The sequence below is a fragment of the Maniola hyperantus genome, chromosome 7 (assembly GCF_902806685.2).
Source record: "Maniola hyperantus chromosome 7, iAphHyp1.2, whole genome shotgun sequence".
Classification (NCBI taxonomy): domain Eukaryota; kingdom Metazoa; phylum Arthropoda; class Insecta; order Lepidoptera; family Nymphalidae; genus Maniola; species Maniola hyperantus.
Window position 1 is genome coordinate 4,350,971 of NC_048542.1, and position 26,703 is coordinate 4,377,673.

Below are 26,703 nucleotides of genomic sequence, written 5' to 3' on the forward strand. Positions count from 1 at the left end.
ACACTGAGTAGATTACTTAGGTTATGTATATATAACCAAGATTATTCTCCGGAAATACATGAAGATTTGGCGAACAACTTAAGGGTCCGTGTGACGTGTACTCTCAGTACTGTGCTTGTCTTATCTCATACATTAGGTTCTAAAGTGTCTCAAGCTCGTACACATATAAATGGCTTAAGCGATATTCCCAGCAGAGATTTTGCGATATGTGTCTACTTACTAGATAGTACATAGCCTGTGGTTTCGTCCATCTAGTGTGTATATAATATATAGGTTCTTATTCACAAATCTATGTACCTATAATGAAGTGGAATGGACAGGACAGATGAATGGCTATCACTCTAACTTTTGAAGGATATTTCGCTATTAACGTTACTTGCGCCAACCGACTTATTATTTTATAGAAACAGTAGGTAGGTATAGTTAACTACGTCCTTCCACAGCTTCCATGACCTATTTATAATCTATTTTTCCTTACCTGACTTAAAAGGTAAATAAGTACCTAGCTTCTTGCTGAAATTCGTACTAGAAGGTCAAAAGCGCCGGGTAAACCACGTCGCTTGCGCGTTTCTCCGATGGTATCTGCAATTTGTTTATCATTTAAATCAGCTAAGAAAAATTAAAGTAGGTACCTACCTATACCTAGCATGTTTCTAATAATCATAACAAAGACCGACGGCTTAGATAACTGTGCTCTCAGACGTTTTTCTATGAAAAGGTCCTTTAGAAACATGATCTCTACCTTTATAGGAATTAATAAAACGCTAATATTCACTAATATAGGGTGGAAATTGGATATCTCTTAAGTAGTTTGAGAGTATTTTTGTCTGCAGACATCATCATGACCTATGAGCTGGAGCTGTGCGGGTGTGCAGGTACTATAATTCTGAAGGAAACCCCAGGTTCTTTTAATGACCCTCATCTTGACAACCTATAACAATCAGCTTAACTTTCTTACTAAGCATGACACCATAGTGTCTCTTTATTATTTTATTACTTTGAGTACTGCTAAACGCAAAGCTTTATATAGTTGTATTGATAAATAGAGATTTTGGTTTTTTATTTTCAATGTGCGAAATGTTCTACTTTGACGTACCTATTTGGGCGAGATAGAGCACCTGCGAGGCCACCTCAACTTTTAAGCAAGTAATTATCGCTCCACCTTGCATAAACTAAGGTCGAACTGCTAAGACAGACTCTTAAATATACCGGTAAGGAAATTGCACGCTCATAAATACGTTTTCACGTAATTTTAAAACGTTTTCACCGAACACGGGTAGTAAAACCATTCAGGCAGTAGGGTTCCCTTCATTACAGGTGGAGACGTTTGATTTATCATTACGACGATTACCAGCGAGTAGGGGCACCATGCCGTAACACTTTTAACAATGGTTAGTGTGAGTGACTTGTATTTCAATTTAGAAGCTACTGTAACTATCCATCCAAAATATTATATACCTAGATGGATTGGAAGTTAATGTGTAGACATTTGATAAGGGCTGACAGTTCGTAACATGGTTCGTTCCATATTACTTTTCTACATTAGATCTAAGTATGGGAATCTAGACCGTCCAACTGATCCATAGTATACGTTTTATGAATTTTAAATTAATTAATGTTCGCCCCTAATCTGTACCAGTACCATTCTATACTTGACTGAAATACTGCGAATTTTTTAATGCTACCTATTAAGCTTTCTATTCCGCGTTTATAAAAAAAATCAATTAGGTATTAAGTAAAGTTTTTTTAAAGCATGTAGACTCTACATGATTGTGAAATTTGACTATGAGGCTTTAAAAAAAATTGTAGACGAATATCGATATCGATATTTAATGATTACTGACGATGATTTTAAAGAAGCATCTGTTCCACACAACGATTTATGCTAAAAATAAAATATAATCAATTTGTTTCTATAAATCAAATTGGATTAGGTGTCATCTAGATTCCAGGCAAGCGCTGCTTAAGCTGCAATATCACTTAACAGCAGATGATGATATCAAACAAGCCAGAGGCTAGTCTATACATTAATTAAAAAAGATACAATATGAGCATATTGCTATACAGACGCCTTAGTTTTTTAAAATTTTTGTGTTTCTCGATGATATACCGTGACCATCGTGCTGGTTCAATCTGCTTTATAAATATACTATGTTGCATTGTTAGGACTTATCCACGAGTGGCAAGATATTTGGTCACCCTACTGCGGGTAATAAAATTAGTGTCGGAGTCAAGGGCGACATTAACACCTCGTGCGTCGTTCACAGCAAGGACGCCATGGTAAAGTGAATTACGAATCCCTGATTATGAATGCCAAATACTTTAGAATAGCACGCCTTGCAGAATAGGTACAGTTGCGTTTCCACTGAAGTGGAGCGGAGCGAAGATATGTTCAATAGACCGATTAGATTAGTTTTAGATGATGTGATAATTTCAGCACATCATTTCTCAAAATCTAAAATATCTGATTGGTCGAAAATGCATTGCAATGCAGCTTCAGTGGAAACGCGCCTTAATCACCTTGACGCGCAAGATTTGCCATAGCCACCATAGCTGCAGCCCGCAAGCCTGGAGCAGGGTTCTAGGTGTAAAATATAATGACTCATCTGATCCATACATTCAACCTTTATCCATTTCTTCTCGTATCTATATGCACATAGATGTATAGGTCAGGGTCGGAGTAATAAATACAGTAAGTATTAAGTAATATGATATTCTGCATTTGGTAACTTTAAAATTAATTACTTATATTCGAAAGTAGACATTTTTACCGCTTATCCATTACGAATATTAAAATTGTGAAAGTGTGTCTACTTTTTATCTCGGAAAATCAAACAGCTCTATGGGATTTTTAAAGCTTCCATCCATTTAGATAATTTTAATTAGAGATATTAATTAATAGAGTTATTTAAAATATTCTTTTAAACACATGCAAAGATAAACTTATTATATTATATTACTAGCTGACCCGCCCCGGCTTCGCTCGGGTGGTGTATTTCGGACTGGGAGTGTCATCGTGAAGCCGTTGCTTGATACCTAAAATATCAATTCACTATCAGAAATTCTAAAATTCCCACGATTTAGGACTTTAGTACTTTGCAGCATCAGGATTGAGGAGTTAGGATCCGAAGTTCAATGATGTAGCCTATGCTTGGTACCTAAATTAATTTTGCATCATCCGCAGTTACTGAAACATTATTGTTTAGGAGTGCTGTACCCTACATCATCAGGGTTGAGGAGTTGGGAATTGAAGTCTGAGAATAAAGTCGTTGCTTGGTACCTACAATATGAATTCACTATGAACACTTCCTGAATCTTGATAACTCAGGCGGGCAGTAACGCTGCAGCATCAGGATTAAGGAGTTGAATCCAGAAGTTTTTATGTGACCACCACAAAAACTTTTTTTGTTGATTTAAAAAAAATATTTGCAAATCGGTCCAGAAACCTCGAAAAAATCGATGTAGAAAAAAGAACCACCTGCTTTTTGACAGTCGGTTAAAAACCGATGACCTTGAAATATTTACGGAACAATCATTAAAATATCCCCTTTCTAACAAAAAAGAATGAATGAAATCGGACTACGCGTTGATGAATTACAACTCAGTATACATTTTAACTTTCATCCCCTCTCCTACGGGAACCATGCTGAATTTCGGGATAAAAAGTATCCTATATTCTTCCTCATAGTAAGACCTCAAATCGTACCAAGTTTCATTGAAATCCATTCAGTAGTTTCAGCGTGATGCGCGGCCGTGATACAGACAGACAGACAGACAGACAGACAGACAGATAGACAGACAGACAGACAAAAATGAAAAAAATTACAGTTTTGGGTTCAGTATCGATTACAGAGTGCCCTCGAAAAAAAAAATTCAAAATATCTTCAATGTACAGAATTTGACCTGTTACAGTTTTATTATAAGTATATTGATATATCTACAGTTCAACCCGTGGGTCCGTGAAAGTTTATCTATAAAAAGTAACTTCCTTCTACAGATATCAATGCAAATTAATTCAAAGTCTCAATCAAAAAAAATCTCAAGAAAACAATATCTTGACGAAATTAATCAACACTGTTTAAATCAACATTTGATTGCTGTTCGGAACGTCGTCACTGCGGAGTTTGTTTGGAGATTTTTTAATTAAAGCTTTCTCCTTGCTTCGACTAGAGATTCAAGAAATCATTTTGTGTTTGAATTACACTCACTGTAATAGTTACAGCAAGGAACTCTTAGGCTACCTTTGCGCTAAGAATGTTTGAGGATGCATAGATAAAGTGGAGAAGTAAAGATGCGAGCGTGGAGCGAGACATCTTGGTGTAGGGTCCTTTTGTGATTAAATTTGAAATTACGAGATCCGTAGGATGATTGACCGGAAAGGTTCATCGAGTCGCGAAGCTGAAGTGGCAATATACGGGGTATCATGGCTCCAAGAACTGATAAACGTGCAAAAATATAATTAATATTATTTACCACATTTACATAATATTTACAAAATTTTCAAAAAAATGTGCTATCAGACAAATCTTGCCCGCTTGATCCGATTTTTGGCGAGAACAAACACGTACTTACTTATTGTGAAACAAATACCGATTAAAATCGGTCGTTGCTTTCCTAAGTACCTAAAATCTGTTTGAAAATTCGGTCTCCGACAAAATAACTAGCGTTGGTCTCTGAAACCTACCAAAGGAAACTCTCAACTTTCACATGTTAATTTCGTGAAATCTTTTCTACCAAAACTGAGATATGTAGTCACTTATGAAAATGAAGTGAAGTTTGGGTTTCAGAGTTTAAAATATATTTTTTTTTAAAGTAAGTATTCTTTGGGCCGGAAAGGAAATGCCATCCCATTTTTGTCCCAACGATGGTCATTCTTGTTTTCTTCATTTTGATAGTCGAATTCATATTTCGGATTTCAAAAAAATGAAGGATCTCGTTTTGAGTGCCCCAAATCGTGAACACCTGGGGGCGTGAAGTCACCGTAAACCCGTGTCGCATTCAGCTCACTCATTCGAACCGGTGAGTATATAGGTGTATTGCTCACCCTCGAAATGGCTCAAATAAATAAAGCTTCGAAAATGATCTTTAAAATCTTTGTGGAACTTTATTATTTTTCATCTAGTTAGGTATATATTTTTCAGATTTAGGCAGAAGACAAAATTTAGACGTACCTTGAATGCGACTACTGACTATTTTATCGGTACTCACTACTTACTCGAATACTTTGTCGGTGAGTATATCTTATCACTGCAATTAATTAATTTTAAGTCATTAAATATCACTTGCTTTAACGGTGAAGGAAAAACATCGTGAGGAAACCTGCATGCATAAGAGTTCTCCATAATGTTCTCAAAGGTGTGTGAAGTCTGCCAATCTGCACTTGGCCATCAGCGTGGTAGACTATGACTAAAACCCTTCTCACTTTGGGAGGAGACCCGTGCTCTGTAGTAAGCCGGCGATGAGTTGGTAATGATGATATAGTACCTACTTATGCTGGAGGAAAGTTCAAAATAAGCTATAGCTGCAGAGACTAGTCGCGGGCAGACTGTGGAATCTGCAAATTGTATAAATGTATCCAAGATTTCAACGGCATGAGGCTGGGCAATTTCGTCGTAAGAGTATAATTTTCTTATTTTTAAACTCGAATTAATGCTTTCTTAGTCAAACTCTATCCCATAAAAGCATCCGCAAAACTTGAACACCCATCGAAATTCCTGGTAAATACTTATAATTAAATTAGATGATCGTAGATCGGTATTCTTTGAAAAAGCATGACAAAAGAATACCCTAAAATGAAAAGGCCACAACTGAAAATAACCATTTATCCATGACGTCCGTAGACTTTGTCACTTTAATGCCCACTAATTTCTGCCCCCTTTTATCGCGGTTTTAGTAATTGAAGTCTCAAGATTCAGGTCCGCTCGTTTAAATATAACCGCGTAATAATTCACAGGTTGAAGCTATCTTTCGTAAAATCGCTTCGTAAACAAAAGAAATCGGTCGAGTTAGCTGTGGCAGTGGGTAATGAAGTACGAAGTCAAACAAGAGTTTTTATAAGATAGACGACTTTGTTTTCATTGAATTCAGTTAGGTACCTTATTTACAAGGGACTTTCTCTTGCCTTAGATATCAATTATTCAATTCAATTCAATAGAGCAAGGTTCATATTGTTATCAAAAACTATTATAATCCGAAATCCATACTTCAAAAATTTTCAGATCTGCAAGACTCATTTAGAGAGCTGGCTGTAGCTTATATGGACAAACTTAAACATTAAAACAAAGCAGTTAAGATCCATTTTACTTTAGCACTGAAGTGTTTCATCGTTTCTCGAATTGTCGAATTATATCAACGTTGATAAGATGTAAAATCTTACTAAGCCAACCTATTGTTTAGCTAGCACCGAGCTATAACAAGGCAAAGTGCGTCAACGAACAACTATGGACCCACTCATTATGTCGATTATTAGGTATCTCATCATGCCATAATTTCGAAGTTTGCTGTTTTGAACTTGTTTTAGTAAGTACTAGCTGACCCGCCCCGGCTTCGCTCGGGTGGAGTATTTCGGACTGGGAGTGTCATCGTGAAGCCGTTGCTTGATACCTAAAATATCAATTCACTATCAGAAATTCTAAAATCCCCACGATTTAAGACTTTAGTACTTTGCAGCATCAGGATTGAGGAGTTAGGATCCGAAGTTCAATGATGTAGCATATGCTTGGTACCTAAATTAATTTTGCATCATCCGCAGTTACTGAAACATTATAGTTTAGGAGTGCTGTACCCTACATCATCAGGGTTGAGGAGTTGGGACTTGAAGTCTGAGAATAAAGTCGTTGCTTGGTACCTACAATATGAATTCACTATGAACACTTCCTGAATCTTGATAACTCAGGCGGGCAGTAACCCTGCAGCATCAGGATTAAAGAGTTGAATCCAGAATTTTTTATGTGACCACCACGAAAACTTTTTTGTTGATTTAAAAAAAAATTTTGCAAATCGGTCCAGAAACCTCGACAAAATCGATGTAGAAAAAAGAACCACCTCCTTTTTGACAGTCGGTTAAAAACCGATGACCTTGAAATATTTACGGAACAATCTTTAAAATATCCCCTTTCTAACAAAAAAAGAATGAATGAAATCGGACTACGCGTTAATGAATTACAACTCAGTATACATTTTAACTGTCATCCCCTCTCCTACGGGAACCATGCTGAATTTTGGGATAAAAAGTATCCTATTTTCTTCCTCATAGTATGACCTCAAATCGTACCAAGTTTCATTGGAATCCATTCAGTAGTTTCAGCGTGATGCGCGGCCGTGATACAGACAGACAGACAGACAGACAAAAATGAAAAAAATTACAGTTTTGGGTTCAGTATCGATTATAGAGTGCCCTCGAAAAAAAAATTTCAAAATATCTTCAATGTACAGAATTTGACCTGTTACAGTTTTAGTATAAGTATTGATATTGATATATATATATATATATACAAAACTGCTTGTTGGCAAAGTTTTTTATTTTTAAAAATTAAATTTTTGCAGGTCATTCCCGAATTTGTTACTTAGTCATCCTAGTTCATTCTAAAGTCTCGAGACTCAAGAGGTCCTTTTATCTGTATGTAAATCTTTCGTAATGGTATCATAACTCACAGACTGACACTATCATTCTTTGAAAATCGCTTAGTAAACAAAAGAAGATTTTCCAAGATGAATCTCTCATCACCCTCATACCCCGAATGACATCTCAGCATCTCACCCTATAGTCCGCGACAGGTTGCCGCAATCAATTGCCGCATTTAATGCGGTAATTGATTTATATATTTACGTATGTACAAGATTTAAAGTTATCGTTTTTGTGGGAAATGTTTATCTCGGGTAACACAGGATTCCATCGAATGAAAAATCTGATAGGTTTTTTAGGAGTTTTTTATACAGGAAGAATTTTTTTTAGTTATGCACTACTTTTTTTGCTGGTTCTGTATCGTTAATAGAACATAATATTTCCGTCATAGTTAATAGACCATAGTTTTGTACCTTTTTGAAATATTTTTTCACCATAACTGACCTTATAAGTACATAAATAGTGCTCTATAATGAGCAACTAGGGTATCATACTTCTTCCACATTAGCACGCTCTCATCTTAGACCTACCCCTTTGATGTTTAAGTAAGTCAGCTAGTCTAAATATATAAAAGGAAAAGGTGACTGACTGACTGACTGATCTATCAACGCACAGCTCAAACTACTTTACGGATCGGGCTGAAAATTGGCATGTAGACAGCTATTATGACGCAGGCATCCGCTAAGAAAGGATTTTTTTAAATTCAACCCCTGAGAGGGTTAAATAGGGGTTTGAAGCTTATGTAGTCCACACGGATGATGTCGCGAGCATAAGCTAGTTTTATAATATAATTCAAGGGAAAATTACATTCGAAAAACCATAAAAACCTGATTTTTAGTGTTCCGTTTACCGTACCTCAAAAGGAAAAACGGAACGCTTATAGGATCACTTTGTTGTGTGTCTGTCTGTCTGTTTGTCTGTCTATCCGTCTGTCTGTCAAGAAACCTACAGGGTACTTCCCGTTGACCTAGAACCATGAAATTTGGCAGGTAGGTATATCTTATAGCTGACATTTGGGGAAAAATCTGAAAACCGTGAATTTGTGGTTACATCACACAAAAAAAAATTAATTGTGGTCATTAACTAATAATATGAAATGGCAGTGGCGAAATGTCCATATAACACGATTCCCATCGGCTTCCCTTTCAGAATTGGCATATAGCGTAAGTACTTAGGTACTACTAGTACTTAGTGACATAAATGTAGGCCAAAGCCCAAATGCATGCTACGTACTGTGTACGAAATTTATTTGCCTAAAAATTTATAATAACATCAAATAAAATCTATGCTATGCATCAAGTCATAGTTATAAACAAGCTAATATAATAGTATAGTAAACTCGCAAACAACCCGGTAAACATCGGGTTATGCCTTAGCGCTTTCTTAGCATTCCATCTCTCTCATTTCCCTAGGAAGCGAACAACGTCTGTCTTGCTTTACGGACGAGAACCACCAATTTAATTTGGCCCGGTAGCAAATACGAATTTGTAGCTCTGACAGGTCAGACAAATTTGACACGAATAAGCCGCTGCATGCCGGGTTACTGTATTACACCTCCAAATTAAAAATTGTATTCACAGTACTGTTTCAACAGGTACATACTACTATTTTGTATTTTGTAGGGCGCTTTGATACATATTTTGTTTACGTGAAGGTGAAGCATCATGCGCGCTTGATTTTAAAGTTTGTGATTATGTTATTTTGATATACTTAAGTATAATAAATTGGGGTTAATGATTAATAATTCTAATAAGTGTAAGTTAATATTGATTTAGTTTCAGTTTGGTAATTCAACATAAGAAATGGCATTAAATTCACATAATTAAGTAGATGTTTAGATTTTAGCTCATTTCGTAAAAAAGAACAGGCATATTCCTTTCGAATACAAATGACTGTTCTGGCCTTGTTTTCTATTTATTACATTTGTTTTTATGTGTTAGCGATTGTGTTGGAATCTCTTTGATGATTATCTTTTAATTTGACTGAAACTAAAGACTAAAATGGTTAGGTATACTTAGTTTTTGATTTGGTTTGGGTTAAGTGTGTATTTAATAAAGCAAGCAAGCACAGATGTGTCTCACAGCAACATAAAAAGGCTTTTTTCAAAGTCACAAAGATTTTGAAAATACCAGTGCTTTTACAAAATAAATGGTGAATCGGTGACGGTGGTGTGGAGCTGATATTTTTTTAGGTAAGAACTTTTTTTTGTTGCTCCGGCTTCCCTTTTTCAGATTTTCACCCCTCGCCACTGTGAAATGGGGTGTCATATGAAAGGTCTTCACCTGTGCATTTTTATTTATTTTTATGAATCATAGTTTTTGAATTATCCTGCAAAATGTCGAAAAAATACGACTGTAGTACGGAACCCTCATTGCGCGAGCCTGACTCGCACTTGGCCGTTTTTTTCCTTTGGAACATATTTTAATGTCTAGGCTTAACGCTGGTCGCTCGAGCGTGTGTAAGCGTTTCACTTATCGGATGCACACGTTTGTAAATTAGTGTCATGGTACATTAAACACGATATTGCGACGTTTGCTGTAGATAACTGTTCCTACTGCCGACATATTTACGAGTAGGAGGTACCTAGGCCTCGGTTATAAAAATCCTATCATAGGAAGACTGTCAGATGTCCTGTCTACCTACTACAAAAAATTTACTACTCATTTTTACTTACTTACCACTAAGTACTACCTGATAATGTCGGTACTATTAAGTATACAATTAATAAGCTAGGCTTTGGATATATTCCTTGTTCCATGATTCTGTTCTACTAAGTACCTACTACAGAAGTACATGCCCCACTAAACTTACTGTAAAAAAAATTATCAATTTCGAGTTTAACGTTCGGGTAGGTATATATTCTGATACTTTTTTCAAAATATGACTGCTTGCCTATGTAGCGGTCTATAACAAATTTCTATCATTGTCTGCACCTGCTTTTCAACGTTCCATGGCTTACAAAAGCTTCTGCTTGTAACTAAAATGGCCGTGATATACAGACGGACAAAATCTTGAAATAACACTATCTAGGTATAGTGTTAGCGATAATAAAATAGAAAACAAATGTTGTTAATTTTAAGTATAGTTTACTTAAGTTAAGAAGATTTTTTTAACTAGCGTGGAACCCTACATTATGCATTTTCTAAACTAACTTGACTATACTTACTTAGTTATTTGTATTTTAGTACCGTACATTGTGTAAAATGACGATGTGAATGAATGAACCTAAGCTGAACCTTAAAAGTCGTATGAATTGTGCAAGCGAGAGTGTTTGTGGCATGTGATGACCGTAGAGTCGACACTAGCCGTCAAATTATCCCAGCTCAAACCCGACAAAAGTGATGAAAGGCACTTCTGTACACTCAGTATGACAGGATGTCCCAAACCTTTTCATATTTACAATCTATATTTCTTCAGCTGATATAAAAAATAAACAAGTTACGCTTCTTGCAGAAATGACTAAGTGACACGCATAGAAATATTTTGTGGTGACACGCTTTGCACCACGGCGTATGGGTCGGTCGTTCTTGCCGTGAACTTGTGATATGAAACTGTGGAAAACATTGTGAAAAACCTGTGTGAAAAACCCAACAGCGCATTTCGTCGAGAAACTTCTGCAAATTGTTAACATTTTAGTTCGACTAACAAAACATTTAGTTTAGTCAAAGCAGGTAGAGTTGTCAATAATAATGTTCATATACCTACTTACTTAGTTTATAGATATAGTATAGTCCCACCATCCATCAGTGTAGGTAAACACAGAAATCAATAAATTGGTATTGTCTCAGATTTCAACTTACACGTGTAGATAGGTCCAGCGCCATTTTCCATTTTCATTTATCGTACCTACAATTATATTGTTTTCGCTTTTAATTGAGTTGCTCCTCATTCTTCCCGACGAAACTATGTACCTACGTTGTTGTTTACTATGTGTGTTTACGTTGGATTTTTTGTAGAGCCATCTACCTAAAAATATCATATATTATATATATGATATACCTTCGAGGAATAAAAATGGTATGCCGGTTTAACCAACTTCCAAAAATGATAAAAATTTCAATTCAGCACATGTTTTTTTGAACATGAACAGCGTGTAGGCAGTTTCTAGTCGTACCTGCAGAAATTAAATCACGTGTAACAATACAATTTTGATTAGTTTGTTTTTTATTATTATAGACGCCCTGAATGCTTCATTTTTAACGTGTGACGATATAAGTACTTACATCCATCCGTAATTTGTGGTTAAAGAATTTTATTCTCAAAAGAAATCAGATATACAAATTTCACTTAATGAGAAATTATAGTAACGAAACTTAAACTAATTTTATCTTTCGGCACAGCGCGGTGGCAAGCAACAACACGATCGTAAAAATAGCGGGTAGTATAATGTATGGCAATGCTCATACACTTTGCCGGCAGGGCCGGACTCAGATATTTATAATAACAAAATTTTTCAGTTTCTTTTTGAAAATGTTTATCTTACTAATATTTTTAATTTCTGTAGGTATTTTATTAAACATTTGTGCTCCTTCAAAAGTTATATTCTTTTTACCGTAATTAGTGCGTGAACCTTTTAGAGAGATGTTATCAACGTTACGTAAAAGTCGGCCTCCCAGTTCCCTTTTAGTTTTAAATGATAATTTTGAATGTATTGTCTTTGATATAATTTTTTTAATTAATATGCATGTATTATAGTAATACATTTGTAGGATATTCATTAATTTAGTTTCCGCATAAATATTTTTTGTAGGGGTAAGGAAGTCATAATTATAAAGAATTTTTATTATTTTATTTTGGATTATTTGTAGACAATTTAAATTAGTATTAGCCGCACTGCCCCAAATTTCTATCAAATAATCAAGATGAGGTTTTACGAGTGAGTTGTAAATGTTTATCCGAACCTTTTGTGGAAGACATCGAACTATACCATATAGTGATCCTAGAAGAGATGACAGTGTTGATTTTACTTTACTTATGTGCGGTTTCCAAGTTAACTGGCTGTCAATCGTTAAACCAAGGTATTTTTCTTCGGTAGATTGTTTAATTTTAAAATTATTTATTGTAAGTGGAATGTGTACCGGGACTTTTTTGTTTTTTGCTTTAAAAATAACATAGCTCGTTTTTGATGTATTGACAGTTAGTAGGTTGTATTGAAACCAGTCATGTAAGGTGTTGAGATCCTCTTGTGCTAATTTTATTAAGTCATCGATTGAGCGTCCATAGTAGAATATACATGTATCGTCAGCATATAGACTTACTTCTCCATGTAAAGATAAATCACTAATATCATTGACATATATTAAAAATAACAGAGGCCCTAGTATAGAGCCCTGAGGAACTCCGCAAGTAATTGGCTGAGCATCACTTTGATAATTGCCAATTTTTACAATTTGGAACCGATAATTTAATATCCTAAGTACTTACAATCGCTGGTACTGAGGATATTAAATACCTTGGTAATGCTCTACGAGTCATCATAAGATTCTGTTAAATAATAACAAAGATGGTTGAAACCTGTACCATAAATTGAAAGAAATTGGTATATTAATGTGTAATTTTATTGGTCGTAATGTCACAGATGCGCCAAGCATAAACCGACAGATGTTGGTCCTTGGCTATAAAATGATCATATATCAAGAGGATAGTTATTGGTTATTGATAGATAGGCACCAAAATAATGTTTATTTTATCTTTGCGATGCAATTCAAATATCTACACAGATGGACTGCATTTGAATAGTATATCGACGGCAAAATATTGCAGTCGATATGCAGCGGAACCGCCGACCACTTGTTTTAAACCAAATATGTTCAAAATTTTGAACTAAATAAAGACAGGAAATACGTTTTTAATCCTATGTTAAACAAAATGTTTATTAACTGTTCAACCCCGGATAAAACATGCGACGGACAGACGAGACGGCGGGAAGCGACTAGAGATAGTTCTACGGCAAGTGTAGGCACGTAGATGAGCTACGAAGATGTACGTAGCTACGGCTACTACGAATGTTATTCGTAGTACGGTTACATTAAAGCTATGTCTAATCTTATTTACCGATTATTTCTCATCATTCTTTTAAGTTTTAATTTGATCCCTTTCTTTGCATCGTATTCCTCGTTGTTGAGGGGCGTAATTTCACCAGTAATAGTAGGGGTTTTTCTTAGAATTTCTTAGTAATTCAGTGGGGTGGGCGCCTAGATCCTTTACTATTAGACTCTTCTAAGACTATGATTTCCAATTTTAGGTTTTAACAACTATTAACAGAGTTCGTTGTATAGAAGCAGGCATTACTTTGCGGAAATCCATGATGTACAATGAACCAAAAGCTTAATTTGCTATAATCCGCTGAAACAGATCAAATCTGTATGATGCACTATGCAGCATGCGACATGCGCCGCCCACCCTCCTACTGCTAAACATGCAGGAAAAACCAGGCACCAGGCAAGCAATACGCACCACCACCACGCAGCTCCACGGAAATCCCAAAATACACTCGATATCTACTCATATATAAATCACCCACTTCACGGGTTCGAGGTCAGAGTTCTTTTTTCGTGACATCAACTTTACAGATAGTTTTACTTTAGTAATATAAAAGCATTGCATTTAAAACGGAAGGGCAAGGCTGCGGAAATATGAGGATGGGCCTTCGCCAACCTTCGCTGTCTAATTCCTGGTTATCACGAATACCTACACCTTACATTCCTTACAAAGTAATGAAAATAAGTACCGCCGACTAGAAAAAAAATTTAAAAACGTATGTTTCGTTTTTGACAACATGCAATAACCATATTAAATAGAAAGGCAATTATTTCGAAATCACACTATTTACATACTTCAATTTAATTTGCTTAAGTACGTATGTACATTTGTATAGATTGAATCAAAATATAAATTCAATTTACATCAAATTATTATCAAAGTATTTTAAAATAATTGTGTAAGCCTTTTTTGCGTCGTTTGAGTTCAGACAACATATCTAAATAACCATACATAAATGAGCTCAACGGTTTGCGAAGCTGACGTGGCAATGGGCAGGGCACATAGATCGGAAAACCGATAGACGTTGGGGTCCCAAGGTGCTGGAATGGCAACCTCGCAACAGAAGGCGCAGTTATTGCTTTTTGCGCCCACGCTGTCTAAGGATCAACGACACACGACTCAGCAGTTCACCTATTTCTGTCGTTCAATGTTCTATTTGCTATCAAAAAATCCGCTCAGTAATATCAGATGGCGTGTATGTCAGACGATCAGTGTTGTGTGCTTAATCGAAATTAATGTACGGTTGACAAAAACGCTACAACGTAAAAACGTTTACCTATAAATCATTCGTGAATTCGAGATATATACTATACAGAATATATTTTGATCCAGTTCTCAGCTGGCGCGCACATGATAATAAAAGTGATGGAAATTAGTGATGGAACCCTGAAATGGACCAAGATTGGACTACCCGCAAAGTACTATGACAAAATAGCGCCCCTTGGTACCCTTCGGTTATGGAAATTTAAAAGACTTACTTGCAAATTACAAGTTTCTAGGCCGAGCGGTTGGAGCTGTATGATTGATACGTCAGTTTTTCCTTTTAAATTTTAATCTGTCTAGATGTTTGCCAATTGGCTTTTTGACAATCCGCACTTCATAGTGGACTGTATCCTAAATGGACTTTCTGAGAGGATGCTTAGAACTGAACCGGCGTGGCTATGGGTTGAGATGATGATGGCTAAGTAATTGTTCGCAGTGATACCAGAATGATGGAGTGGTGAACTCGCAGACGGTATGGCGGGCATGCCCTTGCTGGGCAACAGCGTGGGCGCGGGTGAACTACGAGAAGGTATTTTAGATACATAATACCTAGGTACTAGCGACCCGGCGGCGCTTTTCTGCATCTACATTGTACCTACACGTGCAGGAAAGCTAGCAAGCAAGTGTTTCACCACGCGACACCATTATATAAACCCTAAAACTTGAAACACACTCCGTGTACATTTTGCTCTGACACCGAATCAAACTCTAATTCAAATTCATTAATTTATTCAAAATGGGTACTATTGATTGTCAATTATTGATGGCCATAATAATTATAATTATGTAAACTTACTAATGCTACGATGGTTCCAAACGCGCCCTGGTCTGAGAAGAAGCCCACAAAAAACTCAGTCGAGATCATTCTCAGGGTGTTGACTCCACAAGGATTTAAGAAATATTACTACTTATTTGATTTTAAAAAATCTGGTCCACTTATTTAATGAAGAAATATTTAAAACTCTAGGTACATACATAAATGTTACAACTATGAGTTATGACAAAGATACGCTCTAAAGTGGGTAGGTTATATTTCAATTCATCTTAGTTAGTTCTAGTTGACCACACCACGATCTGAGCCTTCATCTCGAGTATAGGGCACGTTCTGAATACATTATAAGTTTTACTTCGTGTTTAACTCTCTGCTTCCATAATATTAACGTTAACTTAGTACTAAAGTACCCTGCAGTTTTACTTACTCGTACTACTTATATGACAATAGGTATTTTATTGAGGAATTTATGTTCCTAAAAAATCGTGAAAATAAGCTTTAATTTCGATTACAATAGATTGCTCGCCAATATAGAGAAGGATATCTTCGTATATGTTGTTTTATAATACAATGCATTTCTCGTGTTCTTTCTAGATGCAAGTAATAGATCCTCTAGTAGTGGCTCGCGCCGCGGCTCGTCTCCTCCCAAAGGGCAGGTATGTTTCACAATCGTAGGTATAAGACAGGGCATATAATATCCCTTAGTGTTGTTTTCTTGACATCGTGGATCTCTTTACAAGTACTTGATGAACACACGTTGTTTAATTTTCTCTGGCTCTGACTAGGTATGTTACAACTTACAACTCAATCTGACGCGTTAACCATTTTAAGTCACCAACCAATCATAAACGAAACTGTTTCCGAATTGAATTTCCATAGTGAATTTCAAATGTTTTTTTGTAAACATTTTCGAATTGAATTCCGATTACTTTTTGAAAACATGTGAGTGAATAATAATTGGTGATTTAAAATGTTTAAGGTCCATTGAGATTTTTGGCTCTGTCATTTGTATGGGATTACGTAACAGAGAGAGCGCTATACTAACCTCTTTCCGTGGATAGAGTATAGTCGATCGTCGCGTCAGATTGAATTGAAGGTTGTAACATACCTACCTAGTAAAATGTTGAAGTTATTTTAAAAATTCCTCTACCACTTCATTATTCTACTTGCAAACAGGGTGTAACCAGAACGCTAGCAAAAACTTAGCGTTATAGTTATACTATACCTAAACACAATCCAATACCAATAACCATTTGCCTCATTTTGTAGTTTTAGTGATTTAGTATCTTTCAAACTCGCAATGTATAGCGCGCAAAACTCGGGTCATAGCCCCACATACGATGCCGCATTGACTCCGAGTGGCCTACTAGCGTCAGCCAGATGTTTTATTTGCAATATATCGTGAACTTGTACAAAATATAGATTTTTTTTCGCGATTTTTTTGTGGTATTATACCAGTAATCATCAGTCTATCACCTGTCCTCGTTTTTCCTAGCATTCTGGTTACACCCTGTTTATCCTAAAAGTTTGTTTTGCAAACTAAGAATATTTTCAGGAGCAGGAAGTGAATGTGAGTGATCACAGACCAGATCTCACGACCTCGCTCCCGTCCCGGCGGCCCACCAGCTATGAAAGGGAATACAAAGTCCCTACTGTGGTAAACCTGGTTTATTAATTAATTAATCTTATTACTAGCTGATTCCCACGACTTCATCCGCGTGGAGATAGATTTTTAAAAATCTCGTGGGAACTCTTTGATTTTCCGAGATAAAAAGTATAGACTATGTCACTTTCCAGGTATTTAACTATACACATGCAAAAAATCATATCGATCCCTTTCTCCGTCGCGACGTGATTGAATGACAAACCAATAAACCAACAAAAACACACTTGCATTTATAATAATATGCTAGCTTAATATACAAGCTAGAATAAAATATTTTAATTTAAAACTTTGACGTCACGCACAAAAAAGGAAAGGTATCTTTAGAACTTATTCCTGAACTAAGTACAATGGTTACGAGGTATAGTTAAGTGCCTTACCTACTGATCCATTTTAAATTCTGCAAAATGTGTTACAGGCCTCACTAAGTGGCGCAAGTGTGGTGACACACACAGCCCCATCTTATGAAGAGCAGCGAGCGAGCCCCGCGCTTCTGTGTAGAAACACTGGAGGAACCCCTGGAGGGCGAAGCGCAAGAGATGACGGCTACTGCTCCGCTGGGAGTACGCCTCGGGCATTTGGTAAGTTCATCATCGTAGCACTTCCGTACGTGCTATTCATTGCTTCTTAACTAGCAAAGCAGTGGTAAAGTACGTGTAAAAATACTGGAGGAATCTTTGGGGGACGAAGCGTAAGAGATGACGGCTACTGCTGCGCTGGGAGTACGCCTCGGGTGTTAGGTAAGTTCATCTTCGTAGCACTTCCTTACGTGCTATTTATTACCTCTTCACTAGCAAAGCAGAGGTAAAGTACGTTTAAAAATACTAGAGAAACTTTGGAGGACAAAGCGTAAGAGATGAAGGGTACTGCTCCGCTGGAAGTACGTCTCGGGTGTTCGGTAAGTTCATCTTCGTAGCACTTCCTTACGTGCTATTTATTACCTCTTCACTAGCATAGCAGCGGTAAAATCCGTGTAACAATACTAGAGGTACCTTTGTTGGACGAAGCGTACTGATGCTCCGCTGGGAGTACGCCTCAGGCATTTGGTAAGTTCACCTTCGTAGCACTTCCCTACGTGCTATTCATTGCTTCTTCACTATCAAAGCAGGCGGTAAAATATGTGAGAGGTGACGCGTACTGCTTCGCTGAGCACGCCCGGGCATTTAGTAAACTCATCTTTGTAGCACTTACCTACGCGCGTATTTACTACTTCTTCACTAGTAAAGTACTTACTGCGCTCCTGTGTAAAAACACTAAAATAACCTTTGGAGGACGAAATGTGTGAGGTGACGGGTGCTTTGCTGGGAGCACGTCTAGGCCACGTCCATTTAGTAATTCATCTTCGTAGCACTTACCTACGCGCGTATTCACTACTTCTTCTAAAGTAAAGCAGTAGTAGTAAAGCAGCATCAAAGTACTGCGCTTCTATGTGAAAACACTGGAGGAACCCTATTGTACACTTTTTGATCGTGAAAAGTTGCATTTGTAAGATAATGATGTACCTAATGGTTATAATTAATTACGTAAACTTAAAGCTAAGTTAAAACTACGAGGCTGGATTCTGAGGCTGGATTCTAGAATGACATGATGTGGTTAAAAACTTTAATCCCTACAGGATTTTCCGTTTGATTTTTATTCAATGTCAAGACATCCCGCCAGTAGATAAGAGTAAATAATCCTTGCCAGAAAGACAAATACGTGGGCTGTCAAGAAGCAATAAATCCTACACTCGACGTCACTATACGATGTTTAAGTTTCCTATTTGTATAGCAGGTTGAGGGTCGCAGGCTGCGGTGGGATTATATAAATATCTCATATAAATATTCACGTGTATATACAAACACTAAATAATGTCCGCGACTTCGTCCACATGGATTTACATTTTTTTAAATCCCATGGAAACTCTTTGATTTTCCGAGATAAAAAGTAACATCTGACTCCGTGGGATGCAAGCTACCTCTGTATCAAATAGATGTTGCCCGCGACTTCGTAGGAATTATTTGATTTGCCGGGATAAAAAGTGACCTCCAGGATGCAAGCAATCTCTGTACCAAGTTTGGTTAAAATTCGTTAAACAGATGGGCCATGAAAAGCTAGCAGATATAGACGGACACACGTTTCGTTTCGCATTTATGATCTAGGTACATCTTTACTCTAAAGTAAAGATGTAGATTTTAAATTTTACTACATATACTAGCTTAGTCCCGCGACTTCATCCACGTGGGCTACACAAACAAACCCCTATTTTACATCCTACTAATGTCTACGTCATAAGAGCTATCTATCTGCAGGCCAAATTTCAGCTCGATTCGTCCAGTAATTTGAGCAGGCAGAATTCGTTATATAGTAGGTGTGCGAGGTTCCTAGTATTTTTTTGGTTACATATTGAACTGAAATGGTCTTAGAAAAACTTTTTAAGAGTTTTCCTAGAAGTATTATTGCGGTTTAAACCACTAAAGCTGAACTGTGTGTGAGTGTTGTTTCGGTACTTATGTCATTATGTCTATACCGCATATTGAAATTTTGTAATAAAACCAAAAATATACCCCGATTGCCGATGAGCCGGGGGACGCCTCGCACACCCGCACGTCACCCACGCTATACCACCCCGATTGCTATCTCGACCTGTCGCGTACTTTTTGTACTTCAATAAATAATTTTTAATTTAAAATTACTTATCAAAAGTTGTTTGAAAACAACTTCTGATATAGATAGGAATTTAAACATTCAATTGATCGGGCGATCATAATCGGCTCTCCGGTAAAGCGGCATTTTTTCGCATCGGCATCCCATTATGTAGGCTCGGATGCCAGCGTTATTAAGAGATCCTGGCATTGCAATAGGTACAGACGGTATTTTCGCTTTGAACCAACGGTATTCGGTTAGGTATAAATACCTAATAGATTAAAAAATACACAGTACTTACTTAGTCCGCTTTTAAAAGAAGAATGCACTATTTGTGGGTAAATCAAAGGCATTTGTTAATATTATACCTAAGTGTACTGTGTAGCCTGTAGGTAATCCAGTTTAATTTAATTAAGCATCCAATAACTCACTTCACTTAATTATTTAATGATGTAGGTAATTGATGTCTAATGTAATATTAGTAGGTAGTACAACCTACCGACTTTTAATTAAAACGCAACTAAGTAAGGTACTTGACCAATTTATGATCTTTGTGATTCTTGTAAACATTTGCATTTTTATCATGTTTAATTTTCTTGTTCCAGAGCACAAATCAACTAAAGGATCTGTCGTTACTCTCTCATGTTATAAAAGTAAGTACTTAAGACGAGTACCTATACTACTCGTGCCTAGGGTGCCATAGGTAAATTAAAAATATAGGTTAATATGTTTACTTAGTTACTTTTATCATGGTTTTTCTCTTTTTCAGAGGAACCTAAAGTCCAAATTGAGGAAGAGGTATACTTTAGTGAATCTTCTAAGCGTGTTAGAGGGAATAGTGTTGCGAAAACTGGTAAGTTTATAGGGCTTGCTAATGCTATGTATATTTTACCTATACATAATATACAGAACGTACCTAAAGCATATAAAGTCAGTAAGACTGAACGGAAAATGTAAAGGTATGGGACGCGTAGCACAAGTCGCTAAGTACTCGCTAGTCGCGCGTAGTTGTTTGCGGTTGCGCTAAACGCTAGCGCGCTCTTCACTCGCGTACGCATCGCGTTCTAGAATCTAGACGCCCGTGCATGGGGCGATAACAGTGTGGAATGTGATAAGAAGTTTTATTGCAAACACTTAAGTAAATGATAAAACATAAAAGTATTCTGTACGCTCTTATGGCGTAACGAAAACTCTCCGTGGTGGGCGGTGCATACTGCATAGTATACTCTACCGAACACGTCGTCAGTTCGATTATAATTTCGTAACTGTCACTCAGTCGGCCAATCAAAGCTGGTTTTTTGAATTAGTTGAAGTTAGGTAGGTACGTAACATCATGGCCTCGTAAAACTGTGCCTCTATTTTCGAATAACAATAATTTAAAAAAAAAACGTCTTTTATGTTTTATCATTCGTTAGTTAACATTAAATTAGTATCCACTTCAGTGACTTTAACATAGTTTTCTTTTAGCAGAAATAAATGACGGGCGGGAGACATGGGGCACGGGGGCGGACTTTCTTCTTTCGATAATCGGGTTTGCTGTGGACCTGGCTAATGTGTGGCGATTTCCTTATTTATGCTACAGGAATGGAGGCGGTTAGTAATTATAATTTAATTAAATTGAAATTTATCACTATATCATTAGGTATATTCAACGAGCATTATGGCCCAAGAGATTACTTTTTAGTCAGTACTCAGAAATCAGTTTTTGGGGTTTTCTGTCAAAAAAAGCTAGAATTATATGCAGCTCATCACATAACTAACACGTTATTTTATATTTAGGCGCATTCCTGATTCCATACATGCTAATGCTTATCTTCGGTGCGGTGCCACTCTTCTATATGGAGTTGATCCTCGGGCAATACAATCGACAGGGACCGGTAACGATATGGAAGATCTGTCCTCTTTTCAAAGGTAGGTTAGATAATTTTTAAATGAAAAAGTTTGCCTGACCTCATCTGCCTATCTCTGTGTTTTAGGAAAAGTTGTAAGTATTGCTGACTGCTATTGTCGTTTCGCTTCGCTATGTCGATTCTTCTTGCGAGAGTTTTTCTACCAGATAGCTTCATATCGACGTATTAAAATTAGTAAAGCATCTGCTCAGCTCGACTCTCTCTCAATATATTTGATAGAGAACAAAGATTCTGCTTTTGTTGATTTTAGATGAAAATTCATTGTCAATAATTATATTCGATTTTTTGTTTTATTTGCAGGTGTGGGTTTCTGTGCTGTGATGGTAGCGTTTTATGTATCCTTTTACTACAATGTTATTATTGGTAAGTACCTATACCTACTTGATCGCGATACGACGAATTTTGAACTTTGAAATAAATAAAACATTTGAATACTGGATTGTCCCTGATTACCGTTATTTCTTAAATTGATTGTTATTACACGACTGCCCAAAAAAGGAGTGTATAGTATGCGACGGGTCGAGATGGAAATCGGGGTATGAGGCGGGGGGACGCCCCGCACACCCGCATGTATCCCACAGCGGGTTAGCACGGCGTCATCACCCCGATTGCCATTTCGACCTGTCGCGTACATACATACCTACCTAACTTTTAAAGGGTTCATGTATGTGAGTTTCTTTAATCCGACATAATATTATAACTTCTAAATGTCTGATCAGATTTGGATGTAGATATATTATGGTATAGTTAGCAACCTATCATCCCGACTGGCACTGGCCATAAACTATTTGAAAAATTTCAATACGGCGGCTGTATGACGCCATATTCGAATGTGAAAGTTTTTACTTTTTATTTCGTTTTTTGGTAGGGCAGTCATGTTTATGTTTTTTTTTAAAATTACAACTTGTTTATAACACAGGGTGGGCTTTATACTTCCTCGTGTCATCAGCTCGATCGGAACTGCCGTGGCTGCACTGCGACAACTCATGGAACACGGAGCAATGTTGGGACGCGGCGAGACTGAACGCAACGAATCGAACCGATATTCCGTACCAAGGACCTCTGTCGCACTTCACCCCGGCTTCCGAATTCTTTCAGTAAGGGTAGATTAACGAGTTCCAGTATTTGGCTAAGCGTTTACGCTCGTACAAACTCTTTACTATGAGGACCACTTTCTATCAATTCTGGGCAGAATGGTTCAAGGATTAAAATTTCTAATCTTGCTGGTCAAATCTATGAGCTATTTCTTAACAATTCTTCGATGAACCAAATGAACGAACCAAAATCCAGAAGAATAAATTATGCTGATCTGTTTTTTTTTTGTTTTAGTCGGGCGGTACTTGAGATGCAGTACTCTGAAGGGCTCAATGATTTAGGCTTACCGAAATGGCAACTCGCACTATGCCTTAGCGTAGTCTACCTGACTCTCTATCTGTCTCTCTTTAAAGGAGTCAAAAGTTCTGGTAAGCAAATAACCCTTCGGCGGTATTCCCACTATATTTCAACATTGGGATATTCAAGGGGTGCATCAACACATTCCGAAAAAGCAAGCAACTCATTGGTGTTCATGTTCATGAGCGGTGGTAGTAATTGTCAGATACGGACACACTTGCCTCATCATGTTCTAAAAAACTATCTTAGAACTGGCTTTCATAAATAAAACGTTTATCTGATCTTATTGGTACCTCTATGTTTTTAGGAAAAGTTGTATGGCTGACTGCTACAATGCCGTACGTAGTGCTGTCGATTCTTCTTGCGAGAGGACTCCTGTTACCAGGCGCAACCCGCGGCATTGCTTACTACTTGCACCCGGAACTTAATAGGCTGAAGGACACACAGGTTAGAATGTCACCCATACGATATACTTGTAATACTTAAGGAAACAATCTCTACGTGTTAGGGATAGTTTCATTTTCTGTACGTTGTTCGCTAAAAGCACCTGCTTAATATGCTTCACGTTCAGCTAAAGACACTTCTTTAGTTACCTTCAAGTTCACAAGAATTGAGCTATCAGGGTCAATACCAATAGTTTTCAAATGATTTGCAAGGTGGTGCCTATCTCGTGCTATTTTGATATTTTTGGAAATGTAAAACATTAATTTTTAACATTTTTAACCATAGGTTTGGGTCGATGCTGCAGTTCAGATATTTTACTCAGTTGGAGCCGGTTTCGGAGTACATCTTGCATATGCGAGCTATAACACGTTTCATAACAATTGTTACAGGTAAATAGTTAAAAATCACATTAACTTTATGTTTTCTTGTGTTGGGTATACCATGTGAGATTTTCTGTGCCAAAGGTACACAATTCCAAATAATCACTTTCTTCTTGGTTGTTATATTTTTAGGGATTGTCTGGTGACAACCCTGGTGAACTGCTTCACTTCCTTCTTCTCCGGATTTGTTATCTTCACGTATTTGGGCTTCATGTCTCACAAGCAAGGTGTACCTATATCGTCTGTAGCTACGGAAGGTAAGGAAAATATTAAACTTGGATATTATTTATCCATATTATGAATGTAGCATACTAACATAGGATAGTATCTGATACAACATGATACAATGAATAAATGATTTATCAGTTCGTTTTGTTTCTAGGACCAGGCCTAGTGTTCCAAGTATATCCTGAAGCGGTTGCGACTCTGCCTGGAGCCAGTTTATGGGCGATGCTATTCTTTTTTATGCTGATCATGTTGGGTTTGGACTCAGGGGTACGTATTTTTTGTCGGATTACTATAGTAATATTAAAATAGTCAGGAAACATCGAAGAGAAAAATGCTTCTCTGGCGATATGACAATCAACCTTATCATCCATACTATCAGACTGGACTTCCAAATGTGAAATTGGACATGTGCCTTTTCTAATAAACGCTAACACAACCGATCCTCAGGTTAAATTGGTTCCCGCTATAGGTAATATCGCGTCAGTCCATCGTATTGGAAAACACCCACTACCACCACGCTACGCTTATCCAGTTTCCAACGGCCTACGACAAGTATAGCTTGCCTACTGCCACATCAACTTCGGACTAGGTCGATGATTGTTTTTGAATATCATCCTTCAGGGATATTCCTAACATATTTCCCATAAGATTTAAAGTGATTCGTCCACGTTTCAGCGGCATGACTGCATTCATAAGACATGCGGCATTCCAGAAGGCGATGGCAGAAATCAAAGAATAAAAACTACTGCTATTACTTTCGTTGCTTCCTTGTAGTGCAGCGTATGTGCTTAATATTAAAATGTGCCTTTTTCAGATGGGTGGTCTAGAATGTGTGATCACTGGTCTGTTGGACCAGGCACGTGCAAGCGGCGCGCATTGGCTTCGTCGCGAACATTTCACCTTACTCGTCGTGTGCGTTTCCTTCTGTATCGCTTGCATCAATATTACTCCTGTAAGTACTCAACAAAAACACAGCGCTCGACGGCAGTGAGGCGCAACGGAAACGTGTTAAACGTGGCTTCTCGAAATTTACAATTGTAATGAAGTCCCAAACTAACCAGCTCGTTGAAAAACCTGGCGCATCGCAGAGACGTACCTAAACTCCCTTTGCGTGTTCTAACGCCTGTATAGCGGGGAGTGTTCTGAGGAGTGGTTTGACCTTATTCTACTCTCCTTTTTCTACAACCGCACACCCCACGTGCACTATACTTTTTTGTATAAAAATAGCGAGCAATTGAGCAGGTGATTTGAAGTAATCACCTGGTGTTAGGTATTCCCATTGCAGAGTGCGTATTGGAAACGCGCTAGTGTTATCGCAGACCGTCGTGCTCAAAGCATTGCTTCATAGCTTCATGAGCACTGCAGTGGGACTTATATCTATCGAAGAAATATTTCAGAGTGTGCTCAGGAGCTCCACAATTTGGTTCCTCCTTCACCGTTTATACCGTGGAGATCACGGTGGAAGTCGTCGTGCCACGCTGCCTTTGTGTGATATAAATACTTACGGTACTATGCCTAAGATGCCTACTGAGTTACTTGGCGATACCTACGGCTTTGCTTTGTTAGCCTAAACCTGACCTGATTTTATTTTTGTTTATAGGGTGGGATCTACATGTTCCATTTACTAGATACATACGCTGCTGGTATATCGTTGCTGTGCTCAGCACTCTTCGAGGCCGTGGCAGTATCGTGGTTTTATGGTTAGTTACCTGCTGCTTACCTACTATTTGGAAATAGTAGTTAAGCAGCAGTTAAGTTAGTGGACTAACTTAACGACATTTTTGCGCTACTCTACACGGTCCTGATGCACGCTGGATAATGTAAACATAGTAAGTAGGTGCCGCTATGAAAATGTTCCCGTGTGCAAAAGCTATAATCTAAATATATTAAAGGAAAAGGTGACTGACTGACTGACTGATCTATCAACGCGCAGCTCAAACTACTGGACAGTTCGGGCTGAAATTTGGCATGCAGATAGCTATTATGACGTAGGCTAAGAAAGGATTTTTGAAAATTCAATTCCTAAGGGGGTGAAATAGGGGTTTGAAATTTGTGTAGTCCACGCGGACGAAGTCGCGAGCATAAGCTAGTACTTATTACAAACAGGGAAAATAAAGCGATTAAAACTTGATTTACTTATAACAATGCCAGAGCCCAGAATGCCAGACGCCCGGGGTTGTTAGTCTAACGACTCACGAGCATGCCCTCGGGGGCCATCATGCGAGTCGAGTCGTAGAAAATCTCCACAATATTATGAGCATAGCACGTCTTACTAGTCAAGCCACACTCTTTAGTCTTTATTCATTAATTTGAAGCAAAGTTGAAAAATATTACTACTCATATTAAAAATGCGAAAGTGT

At 37.4% G+C, this 26,703-nt stretch overlaps 1 protein-coding gene across 1 annotated transcript in view; it reads left to right on the forward strand.

The window, feature by feature from the left end:
* The window catches only part of LOC117983954 (uncharacterized), a 67,303-nt gene that overhangs the window by 9,660 nt on the left and 30,940 nt on the right, over nucleotides 1–26,703 (forward strand). The window contains exons 2-18 of the mRNA XM_069499838.1: nucleotides 15,366–15,458; nucleotides 16,296–16,357; nucleotides 17,257–17,358; nucleotides 17,783–17,945; nucleotides 20,595–20,642; nucleotides 20,759–20,842; nucleotides 21,460–21,582; nucleotides 21,769–21,900; nucleotides 22,200–22,262; nucleotides 22,819–22,996; nucleotides 23,229–23,362; nucleotides 23,599–23,738; nucleotides 24,021–24,124; nucleotides 24,248–24,372; nucleotides 24,498–24,610; nucleotides 25,158–25,295; nucleotides 25,944–26,043. Coding sequence (XP_069355939.1) covers nucleotides 15,404–15,458; nucleotides 16,296–16,357; nucleotides 17,257–17,358; nucleotides 17,783–17,945; nucleotides 20,595–20,642; nucleotides 20,759–20,842; nucleotides 21,460–21,582; nucleotides 21,769–21,900; nucleotides 22,200–22,262; nucleotides 22,819–22,996; nucleotides 23,229–23,362; nucleotides 23,599–23,738; nucleotides 24,021–24,124; nucleotides 24,248–24,372; nucleotides 24,498–24,610; nucleotides 25,158–25,295; nucleotides 25,944–26,043 — 1,864 coding nt within the window. The 5' untranslated portion in view covers nucleotides 15,366–15,403. The remainder of the gene's footprint in view (nucleotides 1–15,365; nucleotides 15,459–16,295; nucleotides 16,358–17,256; nucleotides 17,359–17,782; nucleotides 17,946–20,594; nucleotides 20,643–20,758; nucleotides 20,843–21,459; nucleotides 21,583–21,768; nucleotides 21,901–22,199; nucleotides 22,263–22,818; nucleotides 22,997–23,228; nucleotides 23,363–23,598; nucleotides 23,739–24,020; nucleotides 24,125–24,247; nucleotides 24,373–24,497; nucleotides 24,611–25,157; nucleotides 25,296–25,943; nucleotides 26,044–26,703) is intronic.